At 41.7% G+C, this 22974-nt stretch overlaps 1 protein-coding gene across 5 annotated transcripts in view; it reads right to left on the reverse strand.

The window, feature by feature from the left end:
• The window catches only part of NUP35 (nucleoporin 35), a 429947-nt gene that overhangs the window by 401231 nt on the left and 5742 nt on the right, over positions 1–22974 (reverse strand). For all 5 annotated transcript variants that reach the window (XR_007920340.2, XR_007920339.2, XR_011387210.1 and 2 more), the window contains exons 2-4: positions 20363–20533; positions 16826–16953; positions 14044–14101 (exon numbers count right to left, since the gene is read on the reverse strand). Coding sequence is in view for 2 of the 5 variants with exons in the window: in XM_002712326.4 (XP_002712372.1) it covers positions 14044–14101; positions 16826–16953; positions 20363–20533 (357 nt within the window). In the remaining 3 variants the exon portion in view is untranslated. The remainder of the gene's footprint in view (positions 1–14043; positions 14102–16825; positions 16954–20362; positions 20534–22974) is intronic.

Consider the following 22974-nt stretch of genomic DNA (forward strand, 5'->3'; position numbering starts at 1 on the left):
GCAGCTCCAGCCATTGCTGCCATTTGGGGAGTGACCAATGGAAGGAAGACCTTTCTCTCTGTCTTCACTCTCACTGTCTGTAACTCTACCTCTCAAATAAATAAATAAAAATCTTTAAAAAATAAATAAACTGAAGGGTGGCACTGGGGACCCTAAACTTGTGGCTAGTATCTAAAGTTGAGGACAATTATCTGGGAGGTCTTTCTTCAGACTTTGCAACCTGACACACTTAAATAATGAGGAATAATGAATACAACATCCAATAAGGCATAGAAAACTGACTGAAATAAAGAAAAACTAGGGGCCAGCACTGTGGCACAGTGAGCTAAGACTGCCCGTGGCACTGGTATCCCATATGGGTACCAATTCATGTCCTGAAGGCTCCTCTTCCAATCCAGCTCTCTATTAATTTGTCTGGGAAAGCAGAAGATGGCCCAAGTCCTTGGGCCCCTACACCCATGTGGGAGACAAGAAGCAGCTCCTGGCTTTGGATCAGCTCAGCTCTGGCCAGTGCAGCTAATTAGGGAGTGAACCAGCTGATGGAAGACTTTTCTGTCTCTCCCTTTCTCTAACTCTCTAAAATAAGTAAATAAAAATCTTAAGAATAGAAGAAAAGAAAAGGAAAAGGAAAAGAACAGCTAGTTTTAGGGCCAGCATTGTGGTATGGTGGATAAGCCACCACTTGCACTCTGGCATCCAATATCAGAGTGCTGACTGGACTCCTAGCTCCTCCACTTCTGATTCAGTTCCTTGCTAATGCACCTCGGAAGGCAGTGGAAGAAGGCCCAAGTTCTTGCATCCCTACCTCCCATGTGGGAGACCAAACAGAGTTTGTGGCTTCTAGCTTCTACACGGACAAGCCCTGGTTGTTGTGGCCATTTGGAGAATGAAGCAGCAGATGGATCTCTTTCTGTTTCTCCCTCTCTCTCTCTCTGATGCTCTGCCTTTCAAATAAATCAATCCTTTAAAAATTAAATAGAAAAATAATAGTTTTTATAAAAGGAAAATAGTTTACAGAGTATATAGTAAGGGATGAAATACTAGCCCCCTCCTGATTCTCAGGATACAAGTAACTGCCACTCTCCCTCGCCACCTCTAAGGGACCAGAAACTTTGTCTCTTAAGAAAAGGAGAGAATGGCAGTGTGGCACAGTGGGTAAGGCTGCCGCTGCCTGCAGTGCCAGCATCCCATATAGGCACTGGTTCGAGTCCCAGCTGCTCCACTTCCGATCCAGCTTTCTGCTATGGCCTGGGAAGGCAGTGGAGGATGGCCCAGGTCCTTGGGTCCCTGTACACATGTGGGGGACCCAGAAGAAGACAGTGGCTCCTGGCTTCAGATTGGCTCAGCTCCAGACATTGCAGCCAGTGGGGGAATGAACCGGCAAATGGAGGACCTCCCTCTCTCTCTCTCTCTGCCTCTCCTTCTCTCTCTGTATGACACTGACTTCCAAATAATAAATAAATCTCAAAAAAAAAAAAAAAAAAAAAAAAGGAAAGGAACCTGGGGCAGGCACTGTGGTGCAGTGGATTAATCCTCACCTGTGGCACCAACATCCCATATGGCTACCAGTTCTAGCCCTGGCTGCTCCTCTTCCGACCCAGCTCTCTGCTTGTGGCCTGGGAAAGCAGTAGAAGATGGCTCAAGTGCTTGGGCCCCTGCACCCATGTGGGAGACCCGGAAGAAGCTCCTCGCTTCAGATTGGTCCAGCTCTGGCTGTTGTGGTCTTTTGAGGAGTGAACCAGTGGATGGAAGACCTTTTTATCTCTCCTTCTCTCTGTCTGCAACTCTACATCTCACATGAATAAATAAATGTAAAAACCAAAAAAAAAAAAAAAAAAAAAAAGGAATCTGAATGGCTCAAGAGTCAATGAATCCAAAAACAGTAGAGAACAAGTAGAAGGAAGAAATGAAAATCTGCACACCGAGGAAGCTTCTCCTCGTCTATACTTGAACACTAGCACTTAGTTAAGGCTGGATACTGAAAGATTCTTCCTTGGAAAAACTTAAAAAGAGGGGGCCAGCGCTGTGGCGCAGTGGGTTAACGCCTGGCCTGAAGCGCCAGCATCCCATATGGCCACGAGTTCGAGACCTGGCTGCTCCACTTTCAATCCAGCTCTCTGCTATGGCCTGGGAAAGCAGTGGAGGATGGCCCAAGTCCTGGCCCCTGCACCTGCGTGGGAGACACGGAAGAAGCTCCTGGCTGCTGGCTTCGGATTGGTGCAGCTCCGATTGTTACAGCTAATTAGGGAGTGAACCATCAGATGGAAGACCTCTCTCTCTGCCTCTCCTCTCTCTGTGTAACTCTGACTTTCAAATGAATAAATAAATCTTTAAAAAGGAAAAAGTTACGTGTGCTGAAATTAGATTCTCCTGACAAAAAAAAAAACAAAAAAAAAAACAAAAAAACTTACTGTCCAATCACCTTACAATGAAGTCCAGTAAAAGATAAAACAGCAGGCCGGCACCACGGCTCACTAGGCTAATCCTCCGCCTGCGGCACCAGCACCCCGGGTTCTAGTCCCGGTTGGGGCGCCGGATTCTGTCCTGGTTGCTCCTCTTCCAGGCCAGCTCTCTGCTGTGGCCCGGGAGTGCAGTGGAGGATGGCCCAGGTGCTTGGGCCCTGCACCCGCATGGGAGACCAGGAGGAAGCAACTGGCTCCTGGCTTCTGATCGGCACAGCGCACCGGCTGTAGCAGCCACTTGGGGGGTGAGCCAACGGAAGGAAGACCTTTCTCTCTGTCTCTCTCTCTCACTGTCTAACTCTGCCTGTCAAAAACAAAAAACAAAGAAACTAAAAGATAAAACAGCTTCTCTTCTCTAATCCTCCACCTCTAACCCCCAGCCAAGGTGGAACCCTACAACACACAGATTCCAAGTAGCTTTTTAAAGCTTCACTCAACAAACATATATTAACCAACACGACAGAAAGAGGAGGAGGAACAGAAAAAATAGTAATTTGAAAGGAACAAACAGTAAGAGCCAACATTTTAAAAAGACTATTATAAACTGTACTGCTTAGACAACTGACTTACAAAAGAACGAAACACTGCATTCCTAAGTACATTCACAGATCAAAAAACAGGCTGGCATTGTGGCACAGTGGGTTAAACCATGGTTTGTGACACTAGCATAACAAGTTAAGAGTTCCAGCTGCTCTACTTCCTATCCAGCTGCCTGCAAATGCACCTGAAAACAGAACAGAATTCAATCCAAGTACTGGTGCCCCCACCACCCATATTAGAGATCCAGATGGAGATCAGGCTCCTGGCTGCAGGGGTTGAAGCCATTTAGGGAACGAACAAGTAGATGAGTCCCTCTCTCTACCTTTCAAATCAATAAATCTTTTCTTCGAAAAATGAAAAAGAACAAAAAAGTTCTTGGAAATTTAAATGGAAGACAAAATTAAAAATTATTCATTGAGAAAATTTCCCAGAAAGAACAGATATGAATGACAATGTAAGAAAGATTAAGCAGAGGATCAGACATCTCTCAGTGATCCAACATACAAACAAAAGGAATTCCAGGAAGATGAAACAGAAAAAGCAATGGAAAGCAATTATCAAACAAATACAGGGAAGTTTCCAGAACTGAAGAATGTGTCTTGATTAAGGATCAACCAAGTCCCCAACAAAACAAATGAAAATGTCCCACATAAAGGCACATTTGTGAAATTGAGAATGACAACCCTGATATATTTTTTTCGAAAAAAGGTCACATACTAATTCTTAGGAATCATCACCACAGAAGATTTCCACGGAACAATGGAAGTTGTAAGACAATGAAATCAAGCCTTCAAAATTCCAGCCTAAAACAGGATACTCAGGCAAACTATCAGTCAAGTATAAAGACAGAAAAAAAGACATTTCTACCATGAGGTCTTAAATTTTAACTTCCCAGCCGGCGTCCGGCTCACTTGGCTAATCCTCCACCTGCGGCACCAGCACTCCAGGTTCTAGTCCCGGTTGGGGCGCCGGTTCTGTCCTGGTTGCTCCTCTTCCAGTCTAGCTCTCTGCTATGGCCTAGGAGTGCAGTGGAGGATGGCCCAAGTGCTTGGGCCCTGCACCCGCATGGGAGACCAGGGGGAGGTGCCTGGCTCCTGGCTTCAGATCGGCACAGCACGCCGGCCGTAGAGACCATTTGGGGGGTGAACCAACGGAAGGAAGACCTTTCTCTCTGTCTGTCTAAATCTGCCTGTCAAAAAAAAAAAAAAAAAAAAGTAACTTCCCATACAAGTTTTCTAAGAAAGATATTCAAATATTTTTTTCACTAAAATGAAGACATGTGAAACTAGGGAGGAAAAAGCACAATGTTAGACACTTGCTGAGGCAAATCCTAGGATGACAGTTGTGATAACCAAACAGAAAACAGCCAAGATAGAGTAATTCTCAGCTTAAAACAAAGAAAAACGTGTTTGAAACTGTTTGAGAATTCTAAAATAGATATGTATCATAGCAACAGAATGTCTGCTTGGAATAAAAGCAGCAAATAGCACACAAAAAATTATACTAATGAAAAAAAAATAATGACAATTATTAACTACTGGAAAATCAAGAGTTTTACAAGGATAAAACACAAAATACTAATTGGTTCAGCATTAAACAGTTTTCACAGTCTCATAATACAAATCCTGACAAAAGAATAAAGTATATATATTATATTTAGATTATGGGTGGAAGAAGGTGATAAATATAGTATCTTTAATTACTGTAAGAGAAATATAGAAAAATTGAAAACTTAAAGACTTTACAATATGATCATATATGGTTGGTTAACTTAACAGCCCTCTAAATGACCACATCCTAATCCCTGAAACCTGTGCACCACCTTAAATGATAGGTGTGACTACCCAACTTTGAGATGTAGAGATGGTCTAAGTGTGCCCTGAAAATAAAAAATATCTTAGTAAGAGAGAGGCAAAAGTAGTTTTACTACAGAAAGAAGGGGATGTGATGATGGAAACAGAGACTAAAATGACAACATCTTGAAAACAGAGGCATAATAGAGTCACAAACTAATGGATAAATACAGCTAAAAAAAAATAAGTAACTGATTTCTCCCTCGAGCCTAGAGAAGGAACCAAGCCTATCAACACTTTAACTTTAGTCCAGTGAAACTGATTTTTGACTTTTGACTTCTAGAAAGGAGAAGAAATTTGTTTTAAGCCACTAAATGGTAATTTCTCACAATGACAGCAGGGAAATAATACAGCATTATATATATATGGAAGCAAATTCCTAAAGGAATAAGGAATAGCTTTAACATTTGGATTACTTAGTTCTTGTGAAATAATAAGTATTTAATACTGTTTTAAATGATATTACATATCTACACCATAACTGGCAACTCCTTATATCCCATGACTAGTCTGTCACTGATTAAAAATAAGAATATCCCAGATTAACTGAGTGAGTCCAAAATATATCATAAGGATCCTTAAATGAGTGAAATAAAAAGACTGACTGGACATTGCTTGCTCTGAAACAAGGAATGCAGGCAACCTCTAGAAGTTAGAAAAGGCCATGCACATGGACACACACATAAAGTAAAAAAGATTCTCCCCTAGAGACTGCAAAATGAATGGGGCCCTGCCAATGCCTACAGTTCAGTCTATTGAGACACTACAGACTTCTGACCTACAGAAATGTAACAGAAAATTTAAGTTTTAAGTCATTAATTTGTGATAATATAGCTCAGCTGCAATAAGAAATTAATATAACCTAGGAAAAAAGTGTTTCCTTAATATTATTAAAGAAAAACCATGCCTTGCCAACTTGGAAACAAATACTCCAATCCTTTTATTCAGTAACAGATATCAGTGTTACGACGTCATTCTCTCAAAACACTATATATACAAATATTAGTTTCAAACTACCACAATCTGGTTGGCTTAAGAAAGAAAATTTAGGCCAGCGCCGCAGCTCAATAGGCTAATCCTCCACCTAGCGGCACCAGCACACCGGGTTCTAGTCCTAGTCGGGGCGCCAGATTCTGTCCCGGTTGCCCCTCTTCCAGGCCAGCTCTCTGCTGTAGCCCGGGAAGGCAGTGGAGGATGGCCCAAGTGCTTAGACCCTGCACCCCATGGGAGACCAGGAGAAGCACCTGGCTCCTGCCTTCGGATGAGCATGGTGTGCCAGCCGCAATGCGCCAGCCGTGGCGGCCATTGGAGGGTAAACCAATGGCAAAAGGAAGACCTTTCTCTCTGTCTCTCTCTCTCACTATCCACTCTGCCTGTCAAAAAAAAAAAAAAAAAAAAAAAAAGGAAAGAAAGGAAAGAAAGGAAAGAAAGGAAAGAAAGGAAAGAAAGGAAAGAAAGGAAAGAAAGGAAAGAAAGGAAAGAAAGGAAAGAAAGGAAAGAAAGGAAAGAAAGGAAAGAAGAGAAGAGAAGAGAAGAGAAGAGAAGAGAAGAGAAGAGAAGAGAAGAGAAGAGAAGAGAAAAAGTGAATTTACCCAGGGGCCTATAAGGCAGCACACCAAGTTAAGCCACTGCCTATGACACCTGCATCCCATATGAGCACCAGTTCAAGTCCCCGCTGCTCCACTTCTGATTTAGCTCCCTGCTAATGCACCTGGGAAAACAGCAGAAGATGCACCAAGTTCTTGGACCCCCATGTCCCACATGGGAGTACTGCATGATATTCCAGGGTCCTGACTTCGGCCTGGCCCAGCCCCAGCTTCTGTGGCCACCTAAGGGTTGAACCAGCAGATGCGAGCTCTCTCTACATTCCCCACTCCATCACTCTGCCTTTCAAACAAATAAATAAATCTTTTAAAAAAATTTTTTGGACAGGAACGTTACTTCTCTTTAATGAGTATTTAATGAAGAACTACCCAGGCGTAATCTTTGTGGATGGTTAAAGTCTCTGACGTTAAAGGTGGGTGACGAAATTGTTAGGGCAGCAATGCCAGCAGGACACCCAGTGACTAATGCCAAGCCCTCGATGATGTTAAGTAGTAATGTCCAGGACATACTGGTAGAGGCAGCCGTGTCTCAACCAGTAGAGCTTGCCAGTTCTATGACATGATTTCAGGAGCTATTACTAAGATGCATGCCTCTGAGCCTGACTCCCCTTTCCTTTTATATAAATTCCTTTTCTCCTTCAAATGGTCATATCTGTTGCTTGTAGTTAAGTAGCCTGACTGCCACAGATACTACAATAAAGAGGCACAAGGGCCAGCACTGAGGCTCCGGCCATTGCAGCCATTTGGGGAGTGAATCAGCAGATAGAAGACCTTTCTCTCTCTATTTCTGCCTCTAACTGCCTTTCAAATAAATAAATAAATCTTAAAAAAAAAAACTGTCCTTAGTGGGCACAAAAAACTTAACTATAAAACAGTACTAGGACCTTTATATCCCATGGCCTATCTTTATAAAAAGCTGAAACTTACAAATTACCCAAAAATTTTAATCTACATAACATGGAATTTAGGAACTAGAAAAGTAGCTCTAACTAAAGTCTAGATTTCCTCCTTCAATTTCCCCAATTTCCATGTAGGACAAGTCCCCACAACTCTCACATCTTTTCAAAAATATTCTTTTTCATTCATGACCCATTAAAGAATGTCTATATATAAACGCCTTTAGCTCAAACTAGAAGCAGCAGTGGCTCCCAGTGGCCAATTTATGATAGATATTTTCCCTACCACAGCTCTTACATTTTCATACATGATTTTTACAAGAACCTCACAGAAGTTATGTTAGAAAAAAACAAATTAGCAAAATTCTAATTTACTTAATTTTAATCCTGTGATCTTCCACTTGATAACAATAAGAAGTATAATGTATGCTTTTCAGTCAACTAAGACGGTCTTTCAACCAAAATACTTCATTGTGTGTTTCTGCATTTTCCATGTCCCTGTGATCACTTATTGACACAATGCATTGTCATCCACCTGTTTGTTATGGAAGACTGATCAGGTGTGATTGCAAGGCCAGAACTAATCCCACTAGGAATCCTCAATTATTCAGCTGAAAAAAACTGACACTTTTATTTTTTTTGAGATAATATTTTAATTTACATTATAGTCAATGGCTTATTTGCTTGTCTTCGAGGTTTTTCAGTTTTACTATGACACTCTATTTTTGAGCATGGTACAAAGCTTTCCCTCAGTAACCTTGAGAGATTGATTCCAGGATCCCTGGAGGATATCAAAATGTGCAGATGCTCAGGGCCGGCACTGTGGCATAGTAGGTTAAGCCTCTGCCTCCAACACAGGCACCCCATATGGGAACCAGTTTGTGACTGGCTGCTCCACTTTTGATTCTAGCTCCCTGCTAATGTGCCTGGGAAAGCAGTGGAAGATAGTCCACAAGCTTGGGCATCTGTCACCCACATGGGAGACCCAAAAGAAGTTCCATTCTCCTGGCTTCGGCCTGGCCCAGCCCTGGCCATTGCAGCCATTTGGGGAGTGAACCAGTGGATGGAAGATTCAGTCACTCTCCCTCTCACTCCCCTCTCTCTGTAGCTCTGTCTTCAAATAAATAAATCTTAAATAAAAATGTGCAGATGCTCAAATCCCTTACACAAAAGGACACAGTACTTACATATAACTTACATACATCTTCCTCCATATACTATAAATCATTTCTAAATTGTTTATAAGGGGTAACATTGTGGCACAACAGATTAATCTGCTGTTACCTGCAATGCCAGCATCCCATATGCACAGGTTGAGAACTGGCTATTCCACTTCTAATCCAGTAAATTGTTAGCAAGCCTGGGAAAGCAGCAAAAGACAGGCCAAGTGCCTGAGTCCCTGATATCCATGTGGGAGACCAGGATGGAATTCCAGGCTCTTGGCTTCAGCCTGGCCCAGTCCTGGCCATTGCAGCCATTTGGGGAAACAGTGGATGGATGATCTTTCCCTTTGTCTCTACCTCTCTAATTCTGCCTTTCAAATAAATAAATATTTTTTAAAAAATAAAAAATAAATTAACTATAATACCTAATAAAATATAAATGTTATGTAAACATATTTGACAGGAAGAGTGGACAGTGAGAGAGTGAGAGAGAGAGAGAGAGAAAGGTCTTCCTTTTTCCATTGGTTCATCCCCCAAATGGCCGCTACAGCCATTTGGTGCTTCTCCTGGTCTCCCATGCGGGTGCAGGGCCCGAGCACTTGGGCCATCCTCCACTGCACTCCCGGGCCACAGCAGAGAGCTGGACTGGAAGAGGAGCAACCAGGACAGAATACGGTGCCCCGACCAAGACTAGAACCCGGGGTGCCGGTGCCGCAGGCAGAGGATTAGCCTATTGAGCCATGGCGCCGGCTTAAATATTTATTAAACTGTATCATTTAGGGATTAAGAAAAGGAAAAAGTCTGTACAGGTTCAATATAAGCACAATTCTTTTTTGATCTACAGTTTGCTGACTCACCAGATGCAGAACCAGTGGTTAAGGAGGGCCAACTATATGTGGTAGACATACTTTTAAAGATGTCTCCAACACAGAAAGACAAATATATGTGGGAGCTAAAATTAAAATACAGGTGAGAGCTAAAGCTATAAAAGAGAGAAATAGCTGTGTGTTAGTTTTGTTGCAAAAACAGTGCTTTGTCAAATTTTGTTTTAAATGTTTGTCAAACAAACTAACAGTAATTATACACTATTATAGTATTAATAAAAAAGATATCACTAAGATTTCTATACCTTCGTTTGATAATTCAAATACTGATCTAGGTATTTCTGTGAAGGGACTTAGCAAACAGAATTAAGGCTACTAATCAGCTGACCTTAAAGAATTATCCTAGATTATCCCATGAGCCCAGTGTAATCAAATGAGCCCTGTTAATAGCAGCAGAAGGGACCAGCGCTGTGGCATAGCAGGTAAAGCAGTCACCTGCAGTACCAGCATCCCATACAGGCACCGGTTCGAGTCCCAGCTGCTCCACTTCCAATCCAGCTCTCTGCTTGAGGCCTGGGGAAGCAGAAGAGGATGGTCCAAGTCCTTGGGCCCCTGAACCCATGTGGGAGACCTGGAAGAGGCTCCTGGCTCCCGGCTTCCGATCAACACAGCTCTGGCCATTGCGGCAAATTGAGAAGTGAACCAGTGGATGAAAGACCTCTTCCTCTCTCTCTGCTTCTCCTTCTCTGTGTGTAACTCTTACTTTCAAATAAATAAATAAATCTTAAAAAAAAAAAAAAGCATCAGAAAGTAGAAAAGACAAGTCAGACAGTTATGAAGTACAAGAGGATGTGAATGGCCCCTGCTGACGTTGAAGGTGAAGGAAGGGGAACCAGAAAGGCAACCTCTAGAAGTTAAGAACAACCCTGAGGTGATAGCCAACAAAGAAACAGGGACCTCATTCCTGCAACCACACAGAACCAAATTCTGCCATCATCCTGAATTAGTATGGGTAGATTTATCCCCAAACCTATAGAAAAGAACACAGCCCTGTGAGATAATAAATCTGTGTTACTTTAAATCCCTATGCTTGTGATAATTTATTACAACAGTAATAGGAAACTACAACACAGATTTTAGTATGAGTCAGGTGATGCTATGAACAAACACCTAAAAATATGAAAGTAGTTTGGAATTAGGTAGTAAATGGAGGCTAAAAGAAATTTTGAAAAGCATTGACAGAAAAAGTCTAAAATGCCTTGAACAAACTATTAGCAGAAATCTAGACTTCAAATACATGTCAATCAGTTCACTCTAAGATCAGAGATTGCAAGATCAGAGGATCTAACTCACAGTTGTATGCTGCTTCTGTTACCACTTCCAACAATCTTTGCTTTACCTGGAGTGTTTGGCATATTTCATGTCATGAAATTGTTGATTTGGGTAGCTTTAAATGTAAAGTCTTAAATTGTTTCTTACATTCCATCTCCTTTTTGCTCCCTTCCTGCCTTCTTTTCATGTCACTACCACTCTTAACTGGATTACTTACTATAGTAGCCTCATTTTGTTTTGTTTTGTTTTGTTTTGACAGGCAGATTTAGACAGTGAGAGAGAGAGAGACAGAGAAAGGTCTTCTTTCCGTTGGTTCACCCCCTCAATGGTCTCTACGGCCGGCGTGCTGTGCCGATCTGAAGCCAGGAGCCAGGCACCTCCCCCTGGTCTCCCATGCGGGTGCAGGGCCCAAGCACTTGGGCCATCCTCCACTGCACTCCCGGGCCATAGCAGAGAGCTAGACTGGAAGAGGAGCAACCAGCACAGAATCCAGCGCCCCGACCAGGACTAGAATCCGGAGTGCCAGTGCCGCAGACGGAGAATTAACCAAGTGAGCCACGGCACCGGCCCTACAGTAGCCTCATAATTTGGCTTTTACTAACCTTAGCCCCTGACATTCAAACTATTCTCACTTTAGCATCAGTCTCATCCTATTTTTTTCCTACTTTTTCAGGGTAAAGACAAGTTGTTACAATGACTTACAATGCTCCATCGACATCTGCCCCCGTTACCTCTCAGAAATCATTTTTCTACTACTCTCTGTTCACTCCTTCCATTCTAAAAAAGATTAATTTGAAAGGCAGTGTGACAGAGAAAGACAGGGAAACACGTAGAGAAATCTATCCACTGACTCACTCCCCAAATCAGCCAGCCCAAAGAGAGGAATCAGGAACTCCATCTGGGTCTCCCACACAAGTGGCAAAGGGGCTAAGTTCTTGGGCCATCTTCCACCACTTTTCAAAGAACATTAGCGAGGACTGGCAGAAGCAGAGCAGCTAGGTCTCAAACTGGTGCTCCAATATGGGGTAGTAGTGTTGCAAATAGTGGCTTAATCCACTGCACCACAACACGGACCCCTAGTCATACAGACCTCTTATTCTTCTTTAAAATTCCAGATATCCTCTTACCAACCAATAGGTCTTTAACCTTCTGTTCCCTCTCTTCATAACACTTTTTTTTTTTTAATTTGTTTATTGTGATTTGAAAGGCAGGGCAACAGAGAGCAAGCAAGGGAAAGATCTTCTATCTGCTGATTCATTCCCTAAATGACTGCAATAGCTACTGCTAAAGCCAGAAGCCAGGAACTCTATCCTGTCTCCCACATGAGACAAAAGGTACTTGACAAAAGTACTTGAGACATGATCTGTTGTCTCCTAGGCTAAGTATTGCAGGAAGTCAGATTAGAAGCAAAGGCAGGGGCCGGCGCTGTGGAGCAGCAGATTAAAGCAGCAGCCTGCAGCGCCGGCATCCCATGTGGGTGCTGGTTTGCTTCTTGGCTGCTCCACTTCCGATCCAGCTCTCTGCTGTGGCCTGAGAAAGCAGTAGAAGACGGCCCAAGTCCTTGGGCGCTTGCACCAGCATGGGAGACCTGGAAGAAGCTCCTGGCTTCGGATCAGCTCAGCTCTGGCCATTGTTATCATTAGGGGAGTGAACCAGCAGATGGAAGACCCCCCACCCTTCTCCCTCTCTCTCAGAATGAACCAGCATATGGAAGCTCGCTAACGCGCACGCACGCGTATGTGCTCCCGCGCACCCGCGCGCGCTCTCTCTCTCTCTCTGGCTCTACCTCGCTTTGTAACTCTGTCTTTCAAATAAATAAAAAAATAAATCTTTTAAAAAAACAAAGAAGCAAAGGCAGGCCTGAATCCCAGGCACTCTGATATGAATGTAGAAGTCCCAAGGGATGACTTAATCCAGTGCACCATAATGCCTACCCTGCTCAAACACTTTTTCCTACTTCTCTTAGTTTTTCAACAAAATATTACTTTTTCCCTAACAACCCATGGCAGACAGAATACTGGCTCACAGAATATATTCCTAAATTAATTCCAGAACTTGTAAATTTGATGCATTACATGGCAAAGGGAAATTGAGTGAAGATGAAATTAAGGCTCTGTCCAGGGATGGGGAACATACAGCCAGTAGGCAATATAAGGCTTGTGAAATCATTTGGTCTGGCCCTGCCAAGGCAACCACAGGAAAAAAAAATTCAATAAATAAAGCAGGCTAATTTTTAAATTGATAATTTTGTATGGCCCACAAATGATGTTATAAATGTTTATTGGCCCTTGGCACAAAAAGCATTCCCCACCTCTACAGTCTATATTGGTGATCTTAAGATTGAGATTACCCTGAATGATCCAGAAGGGCACAATGTATTAACAAGAGCCTTTAAAAGACAGAGAGATGTGACTACAAAAGAATGGTTGAAGAGGTACAAAATTGCTGGCTTTCAAAATGGAAGTAGGGTGCCACAAACCAAGAAATGTGAGCAACTTCTAGAGATAAAAGGAAAAGCAATAACCAAAACAAAACAAAACAGGGAGAGAGATGATCATCCCCTAGAACCTCCATAAAAGAACACAACCTGACCAAACACTTGATTTTAGCCCACTGAAGCTCACTTCAAACTTTTGACATCCAGAACTTTAAGGTAGTACACTTGAGTCATTTAAAGCATGTTTAAGTTTGTAGCAATCTGTTATAGCAGCAAGAGAAAACAAATACCAGACTGACTTAGCACTTTTTAGAGTATTTTCTAAATAAGAGGTATTAACTTTTTTTTTGGATACAATTCTATTCTGCACTTAAATAGCCTACAGTATAGTATAATATAAAATTTTTATGTGCTAGGAAACCAAAACATTTGTGTGGCTCACTTTATTGTGATATTTGCTTTACTGTGGTGCTCTGGAACCAAACTCACATCTACAAAATACACCTGTATATCGCCCTAATTCAAATCATAAGTCTCTATGCCCTACTACTCCCCATTCCTGCCTAATTTTTTCCTCCATAAAATCGTTACCTTCTAACGAACTTTATAACGTACTTATTGTGTTATAAATGTAAACCCTGTGAATAAATACAAGCATCATGAAGGCAGGGATCAGCTGCTGTGCTGTTTCCCAGACTCTGGTACATGGCTGGGTACTCAAACATTTGCTTCTCAACTATATATACTCTTCTAAAAAAATAAATATAATCTTTTAAAAAATTTCCCATGAATTCAGAAAGAATCAAAACACTAAGTATTTCCTTCCTGAATGAAGTCTGAGAAAATCTCCAAGTCTGAAATAAAGAAAAAATTTTTTTAATTATATTATTTTTCACTCACAGCAGAGAATAGTCTTTGAAGTTAAAAGTTACCTGTTCCTGGAGTAGCTGTGGTAACTCCAACAGGACTCTGCATTACCGAAATGTTCAGCTACAGGAAAACAGAAGACAATGTTAAGTAAAAACAAAAAGTTCTAATCCTAACAAACACATATAGTGGGTGCTGAAAGGCTTTGTTCAATAGTTAACTGAATTTCTGGCAGGTGCTAAAGATGTCTCTAATTAACATCCAAAGGTATTCTCTAACGTTTTTCTGGTTGAGCAGTATTAACCCAACATAAGTTAGATTCTTTAGCATATTATACTTGTCACACCAGGTTAAAAAAAAAGATTCTTTTATATACGGTAATATAGTGGCTATTTGTTTTCAGTTCCTAATATACAATATTTGAAGTAAGAAAGCTAATGGTAATTCTTCAAATCACCAAGTTCACACAGAAAAACAGAAAAGTAACAATTTTATTTTTAAATAAACACTAGGGGCAAGCGCTGTGGCGTAGCAGATAAAGCTGCTGCCTGCAATGCCAGCATACGGGTGCTGGTTTGGGTCCTAGCTGCTCCACTTCCAATGCAGCTCCCTGCTATGGCCAGGGAAAGCAGTAGAAGATGGCCCAGTCCTTGGGTCTCTGCACTGGCAAGGGAGACCAGGAAGAAACTCCTGGCTCCTGGCTTCAGATCCACCCAGCTCCAGCCACTGCAGCCCTTTGGAGAGTGAACCAGCAGATGGAAGACCAACCAACCAACCTCTCTCTGTCTCTTCCTTTCTCTCTGTAACTCTGCATTTCAAATAAATAAAATAAATTTTTTTAAAAAGCTATTAAACTTCCTACTTAAAAAATCCATTCTACCTTTCAACTGACAATCAAGAATTATCACAGTATTAACCCAGCATGGCCCTTAAAATCACTAGCACTAAATTCAAGACTGCCTGGGATGGGGCAGGAGTTTGACCAAGCAGGTTTCTGTTTTTTTCTTAAAGATTTATTTATTTATTTAAAAGAGTTTATTTATTTATTTGAAAGACAGAGACAGAGACAGAGAATCGATCTTCCATCTGCTGGTTCACTCCCCAAATGGCCACAACAGCTGGCCAAGACTGGGCCAGGCCAAAGCCAGGAGCCTGGAACTCCATCTGTGTCTCCCATGTGGGTCACAGGAGCCCAAATCCTTAGGTCATCTTCCACTGCTTTCCCAGGAATATCAGCAGGGAGTTGGATCAGAAGTGGAACAGACAGGACTTGAACTGGTGTCTAAACGGGACATCAGCACTGCAGGCGGCATCCTAACCCACTCTGCCACAAAGGTGGCCTAGACTAAGCAGTTAGGGTGACAAGCTGAGATGCCCCCATATGGCAGTGCCTGGGTTCCAAACACACCTCTGGATCCTGAATCCAATTTCCTTCTAATGCAAACCCTGGGAAGCAGCAGGCGATGGCTCAATTAACTGAGTCCCTGCAACCACATGGGAGACCTGGACTGAATTCTCCGCTCGTGACTTCAGAAGTCGTGGGCATCCGGACACTGATCCAGTAGAGGAGAACCAGCACATGTGCACTCACTCTCTTTCACTGCCTCTCAAATAAAAAGTGTCTATGTCTGAAGCCTGGCTCTGCTATAAACTGACTACCCCACCCTTGACAAATTAAACTTCCCCTTGCTCTAGTTTCATCAGTGATAAAATGAAGGTCGTGTAAGTTAACTCACAAGATTCATTCTGAGGACTAAATGAAATAATACATTAGAAGTTATAAGCTCAGGGCCTGCACATAGCAAGTATTTCCTGAGTATTAGATATGTTCTTATTGCTGTCAGCGTCATCAAAACAGATACTCTCTACCTGGAATATAATCCATAATGGAAAAAAACACTATCAGACCACCTACACAAAATAAAACTTAATACCATCATCAGAACACCTACACCAGTTAACACACTCAGCTCATAAAAATGTAGGAGGCAGCTCTTTTCGGTTAAAAGATAAAATGTAAACAGTGAATACAGCTCTAAAAGGATACTGATCTTAACAAAACCACTAGTAAAACAGTTTTCAATCATTACCAAGTGTTCTATATCAAGATAAAATCTAGAATCTTCATTTGTTCTTTCACAAAACTATGTATAAAATATTTGGTGACTTAAACAATTAGAATAATAAACATAATCATATTCCACATGTATATTAAGCAGGTTGAGCACAGGCAGGTATAAAGACATACAGGTGGGGCCGGCGCTGTGGCTTAGCAGGTTAACGCCCTGGCCTGAAGCACTGGCATCCCATATGGGCACCAGTTTGAGTCCTGGCTGCTCCACTTCCCATCCAGCTCTCTGCTATGGCCTGGGCAAGCAGTAGATGACCCAACTCCTTGGGCCCCTGCACCCGCATGGGAGACCCAGAGGAAGCCCCTGGCTTCGGATCAGCGCAGCTCCAGCCGTTGTGGCCAATTGGGGAACGAACCAGCGGATGGAAAACCTCTTCCCCTCTCTCTGCCTCTCCTCTCTCTTCTCTGTGTAACTCTTTCAAATATATAAAGAAATATTTTTAAAGAGACATACAGGTAAAAAGATAAAGCATACCTATAAAAGAAATCACAGAATTACCTATATGGAATACAACGTAGAGTCCTATTATATTTCTAAGCACATTTCATAACAAACGCAATGTAAGCAGATTCTATGATAAATGCACTTAATGCTTATTCTGTGTAACACTATTACACTAAAATAAATCTCAAGAAATTTTTAAATTACTAATCCTAACTGTTTAAGCCACAAAGAAACTTAAAATTAAAGTGAACTATAAGGACATGTCTATCACCTGTCTTCTTGAAGTTAAAGGTGTTGATCCAAGTCCTGGGCTGGAAATGTCATCATATATACTTCTAACTGGTGGAGCTCCACTTTTATCTTTATGAGCAGGCACAACTGGTTGTGGTGGTGACCCACCTACAATGTACAAAAATACAGTCAGGTAATAAAGTAAAGGAATCTTCCATCTCCTGCTAAGATTCTTAATTATATAGTTCTGGAATACTAACTTAAACTGTCTCCTAGTGCTTTTCAAACTTGAATAAACATAAGAGTCACCTGGGGATCTTTTTAAAATTTGTACTAATTCACAAGGTATGAGGTGGAGCCCAAGATTATACAGGTCTAACTAGTCCCCAAATGATGCCAATACAGCTGATGTATTTACCATACTTCGTATAAAAGGCTTCAGAACAAGTACTTAATATAAATTGTAGCTTTTAGAAAACACATGCAATTCTTACCTTTTCTACTTAACATTTCAATACAAAATTTGACCCCATTTCTCAGAGTAACTATCTACCATATAGATATATAGTTCTAATCTATCTATACCTAAGCATATAATCCCCTAATGTAAAAACTGTCAATAGACCCCATTCATGTTTCTCACAGGAGAAATATATTTAAGTACATAATAAAGATACAGAAAATGGACTTTTGGCCAGAGCCGCGGCTCAAAAGGCTAATCCTCCACCTGTGGCACCGGCACACAGGGTTCTAGTCCCGGTCGGGGTGCCAGATTCTATCCCAGTTGCCCCTCTTCCAGGACAGCTCTCTGCTGTGGCCCGGGAAGACAGTGGAGGATGGCCCAAGTGCTTGGGCCCTGCACCCCATGGGAGACCAGGAGAAGCACCTGGCTCCTGCCTTTGGATCAGCGCGGTGCGCCGGCCGCAATGCGCCAGCCACAGCGGCCATTGGAGAGTGAACCAATGGCAAAGGAAGACCTTTCTCTCTGTCTCTCTCACTGTCCACTCTGCCTGTCAAAAAAAATAAAAAAGAAAATGGACTTTCATCACATAAAGATATTTTTTAAGTCAGAGAACCTGCAATGCAAACAGTGATGCAGCCCAGGGCCTCAGTAAGAATAGTGTCTAAGCCTGGAGAGTAAATCCTAAGTTATGTAGAATACACACTATGGAACAAGACCACCTGGACCTTAAAGTCCTACTCTGACACTAACAAATGAGTTCTAGCTAATTATTTAACCTCAGTATCCTCTTTTGAAAAATGGAAATCCCAACTACTAAAGTTGATTTAAAAAAAAAAAGACATAAATAAAATTATTAGCACACTACATGACTCAAAGGCATTTAATATATGGTGGCTACAATAATACATTTGAAATTTTTTTTTAAGATTTATTTATGTATTTGAAAGACAGAGTTACAGAGAGGCAGAGGCAGAGAGAAGTCTTCCCACTGCTGGCTCGCTCCCCAAATGGCCTCAAAGGCCAGAGCAGGTCCATCCAAAGCCAGGAGCCAGGAAAGAGCTTCTTCCGGGTCTCCCACACGGGTGCAGGGGCCATCCTCTACGACTTTCCCAGGCCATAGGAGAGCTAGATCAGAAGTGGGGCAGCCAGGACTCAAACCAGCACCCATACAGGATGCCGGCACTGCAGGCAGCGGCTTTACCCACTACGCCACAGCACTGGCCCCTGAAATTTTAAAAATCTGTCCAAAAATGGTGTTCTTAAATGAATAACTACAAATATAATTTACAGTAATTCTCTTTGATCAATTCAAAAAGATAATAAGCCAAGTCCAATGTTGTGCCTTAGTGGATAAAGCTGCCACTCCCAATGCTGACACACAGTGCCAGTTCACGGCCCAGCTGCACCACTTCCGATCCAACTCCCTGCTAGTGCACCTGGGAAAGCAGTGGATGATGGCCCCTGCCATCCACATGGGAGACCAAGATGGAGTCCAGGACTCCTGGCTTCAGCCTGGACAAGAACCAGCCATTACAGCCATCTGAAGGGAACCAGCAGACAGATCTGTCTGTCTCTCTCTCCCTCCCTCTCTCTCTCTCTCTCTCTCTGTTGCTCTGCCTTTCAAATAATAAATCTTGAAAAATAATAAAAAAAAAAAACACTTTAAAACAAATCATACTTTACAGGGCAATTAGGGTAACAAGGGTCTCCATTTAAACATCTGTTAAAAGGATATTAGCTCACAACTGGAATTCCAACACTCTGTAGCTAATCCTCACTATTCAGTCAAAACCTCACAAAGTTATCTTTTAAAATAGTTCTTTCCTAAAGAAGACCCATAAGAACTGCAGGTTGCATTTAGGTTACAACACTTTGTAATGACAACTGTAAATTCTATGTAAAAAAAAGTTTCCCGCTAGTTTTCAAAGTATGTACTTTTTAGTGAAATACACTATACGTAAGATCTTACTGTGACTGGAAGTAGAATTCATATCTATAAAACTTCAAATCAAACTCCTTTTGACTGTTTTTCTTATATGTTAAGATGAATTATTTAAATTGAAATCAGTTGAAGTTAAAGGACCATATTTCATTCTAAGAATTTTAACACTGCATCTCACTTTAATATCTCTAAAATAAGGGGTTAAGCCACTGCTTGCAACACTAGCATACAAAACAAGTGTCAGTTCCAGCTGCTCCACTAACACACACAGGAAAGCAGCAGATGATGGCCCTGCCACCCATGAGAGAGACTTGGATGGAGTTCTGGGCTTCTGGTTTCAGCCCCGGCCCAGCCACCAACCCAGCCAGTACAGCATTTGGTGAGTGAACCAACAGATGGAAGATCTCGATATCGCTCTATTTTTGTCTCTCCCTCTCTAACCTTGCCTTTCAGATAAATAATTTTTTTAAATATCTCCAAAATAAGGAAATATTTTACAAAGAGTGGCATTTTGGCATTGTATCATATTTAGTGTTCTTCCTTCCTTCTGGAACTTAACATAATGGTAATGTTTACAATCAATGGCATCTTAGAAAATTCAATTAAATATAGTATGCATATTTATAATGAGTGGTTAATGCAATTATAACTTATACTGCTTACACCTGTATTCAAGAACATTAAAATCATGGCTCTGGGGCCGGCACTGTGGCGTAGCAGGTAAAGCCACCACCTGAAGTGCCTGCCAGCATCCCATATGGGCACCAGTTCAAGTTCCGGCTGCTCCACTTCCAATCCAGCTCTCTGCTATGGCCTGGGAAAGCAGCAGAAGATGGCCCTAGTCCTCAGGTACCTGCACCCACGTAAAAGACCCAGAAGAACCTCCTGGCTCCTGGCTTAGATTGGCCCAGCTCTAGCCACTGTGGCCATTTAGGGAGTGAACCAACAGATGCAAGACCTCTCTCCCTCTCTGCCTCTGCCTCTCTATAACTCCTTCAAATAAATAAATAAATGTTTAAAAAAAAAAAATCATGGCTCTGCTTTTATACTGACACTGTTTAATTTTTTAATTATTAATTGTATAGATGAGGATGAATATTGTACCAACACTCTGCAAAAGTCTACTATGCATATTAACATACTACAAAACGTATTCAGAGCAATCCAAATACCTGCAAGTAAAGGTGATCTCATTTCCATTATTCCTACTGAAGGACCACTAATTGATCGAGGTTGTGGAGTCACAGGAGCCGGCAAATCCCCCATTAAAAATCCAGGCAGGAACTGGGCATTAACTCCTGGCTTTGGAGATGTAGGTGAACCCAGCATCATTGGTTCAGATCCTAAATGAATTAAATATATAAAACAAATTTAAAGTATTTCTGTCATATAATAAAATGGTGTAAGAATCCAGCATAATTTTAAAAATGTACTCAAAACTCTTACATATTATATAACCATAGTTGAATTTATTTTAAAAGCCAATGAAAATTAATTCTAGAAAAATACAAAATTATCTTGTATTCACAGTACTTGACAGCTAATTTTGATTACATTAACAGGTTGAAAAATCAGCACTTATTTTTAAATTAAGTAAATTTAGCTTAGTATTCAAAATTATCCCTAAAATACACAGAATAATTTCTATTTCTAGATCAGTTTCTACCATACAACAACTAAAAACAAGGACAGAGTGCACCAATTATTTACACAAAGTCTTAGTAAATCAAACACAATGGTAGTTAGCTTCCTAAATGGTCCATTTCTTCTTTCCCATCCACAAAAAAGAGAATCATTTCTGTGATAAAAGTGTAATTATGCAACCATCAGTAATGGTGATAACTAGCATCCTAACTCAGAAACATTGAAAAATTGGGAAAATTTATTTTTTGAGTCATTTTAAAAACCATTCAAGAGCAGCCAGCATCAGGATGCAGCAGGTTAAGCCTCTACTTATCACACCAGCATCCCATATAGGCACACCAGACTCAGTCCTGGCTGCTCCACTTCCAATCCAGCTCCATGCCAATGCACCTGAGAAGGCAGAGGAAGGTGGCCCAACTACCAGGGTCCTTACCATGAATGTTGGAGACCAGGATGGAACTACTGGCTCCTGGCTTCAGCATGGCCCAGCCCTAACTATTACAGTCATTTGGGGAGTTAAGCAGCAGATGAAGTTCTGTATCTCCCATGTGCACACTTTCATTCTCTCAATTTTTTTTTAAATCATTATTGGGGCCAATGCTGTGGTGAGGCAGCTTTATGAGTGCCAGTTCAAGTCCTAGCTGTACCACTTCTGATCCACCTCCTTGCTAGTAATGGCCAAGGAAAGCAGAGTAAGATGGCCCAAGTGTTTGGACCCTTGCACCCAAGTAGGAGACCTAGAAGAGGGTCCCGACTTCAGATTGGCCCAGCTCCAGCTGTTACAGCCATTTGGGGAGTGAACCACTGGATAGAAGACCTCTCTCATTCTCTCCCTCGGTCTGTAACTCTGCCTCATAAGTAAAAATAAATAAATCTTTTTAAAAAAAAATCATTATTTAGGGGCCAGCATTGTGGCATGGCAGGTAAACCACCACCTGCAACACCAGCATCCCATATGGGCACCAGTTCGAGTCCCAGCTACTCCACTTCCCACCCAGCTCCCTGCTAATCCACTTGGGAAAGCAGCAGAAGAGAGCCCTAGTCCTTGGGGCCCTGCACCCACATGGGAGACTTGGATAAAGCTCCTGGTTCCTGGCTTTGGCCTGGCCCAGCCCTGGCTGTTGAAGCCATTTGGGAAGTGAACCAGCAGATGGAAGATCTTTCTCTCTTTCTCCCCTCTCTCTGTCTTTCAAATAAATAAAAGAAATCTTTTTTAAAAAATCATTATTTAGAAATACTGTAATCAATAAAGGTTTCCCTTATATAACACCAACTTAAAGAGAGAACTGATACATCACAATCATCTATTCAAAATTAATTTCACAATTTCCAGGGTAAATATTCCCACAATGAAGATGAAGAAGCTATAATTCATTCTAATTTCAGAGCAAAATAGCACAGTAAGGGAAACAAGGGCTATGGACTCAGAGACATGGGTTCAAGGTTATTAAGCAAAATGGGCCTTAATGTGGCAACCACTTATAAAGCTTTTATTACAATTATTGCAAGTACATCACTCAACCCAGTACATAATAAACAGTAAGTATTCAATAAGCATTAGTTATTATGCTTCTACTAGTTTCTTATAACAGCAGAAATCAAGTATTTAATCTGCAAATGTAGAATTAAAAATTTCTGCTTATGAAAATTTATTTTTTCAATTAGATGACAAGCCTAAATATGATTCATGGCACTCAGATCCCATTTTGGCATGTAACTTATATGGATTTTATTAACTGCTATTTAACTTCTATCCTAAATAATCTAAAGTTTATTTCTTGCTATCCAGAAACTGTCAATTATTCTTCATCATAATTCCCATTAAGTTATTTTTTTTTTTTGGACAGGCAGAGTGGATAGTGAGAGAGAGAGACAGAGAGAAAGGTCTTCCTTTGCCATTGGTTCACCCTCCAATGGCCGCCGCGCTGCGGCCGACGCACCGCGTTGATCCGATGGCAGGAGCCAGGTGCTTCTCCTGGTCTCCCATGGGGTGCAGGGCCCAAGCACTTTGGCCATCCTCCACTGCACTCCCTGGCCACAGCAGAGAGCTGGCCTGGAAGAGGGGCAACCGGGACAGAATCCGGTGCCCCGACCGGGACTAGAACCCGGTGTGCCAGCGCCGCAAGGCGGAGGATTAGCC

The sequence above is a fragment of the Oryctolagus cuniculus genome, chromosome 3 (genome assembly GCF_964237555.1).
Source record: "Oryctolagus cuniculus chromosome 3, mOryCun1.1, whole genome shotgun sequence".
In the NCBI taxonomy this organism is placed as follows: Eukaryota; Metazoa; Chordata; class Mammalia; order Lagomorpha; family Leporidae; genus Oryctolagus; species Oryctolagus cuniculus.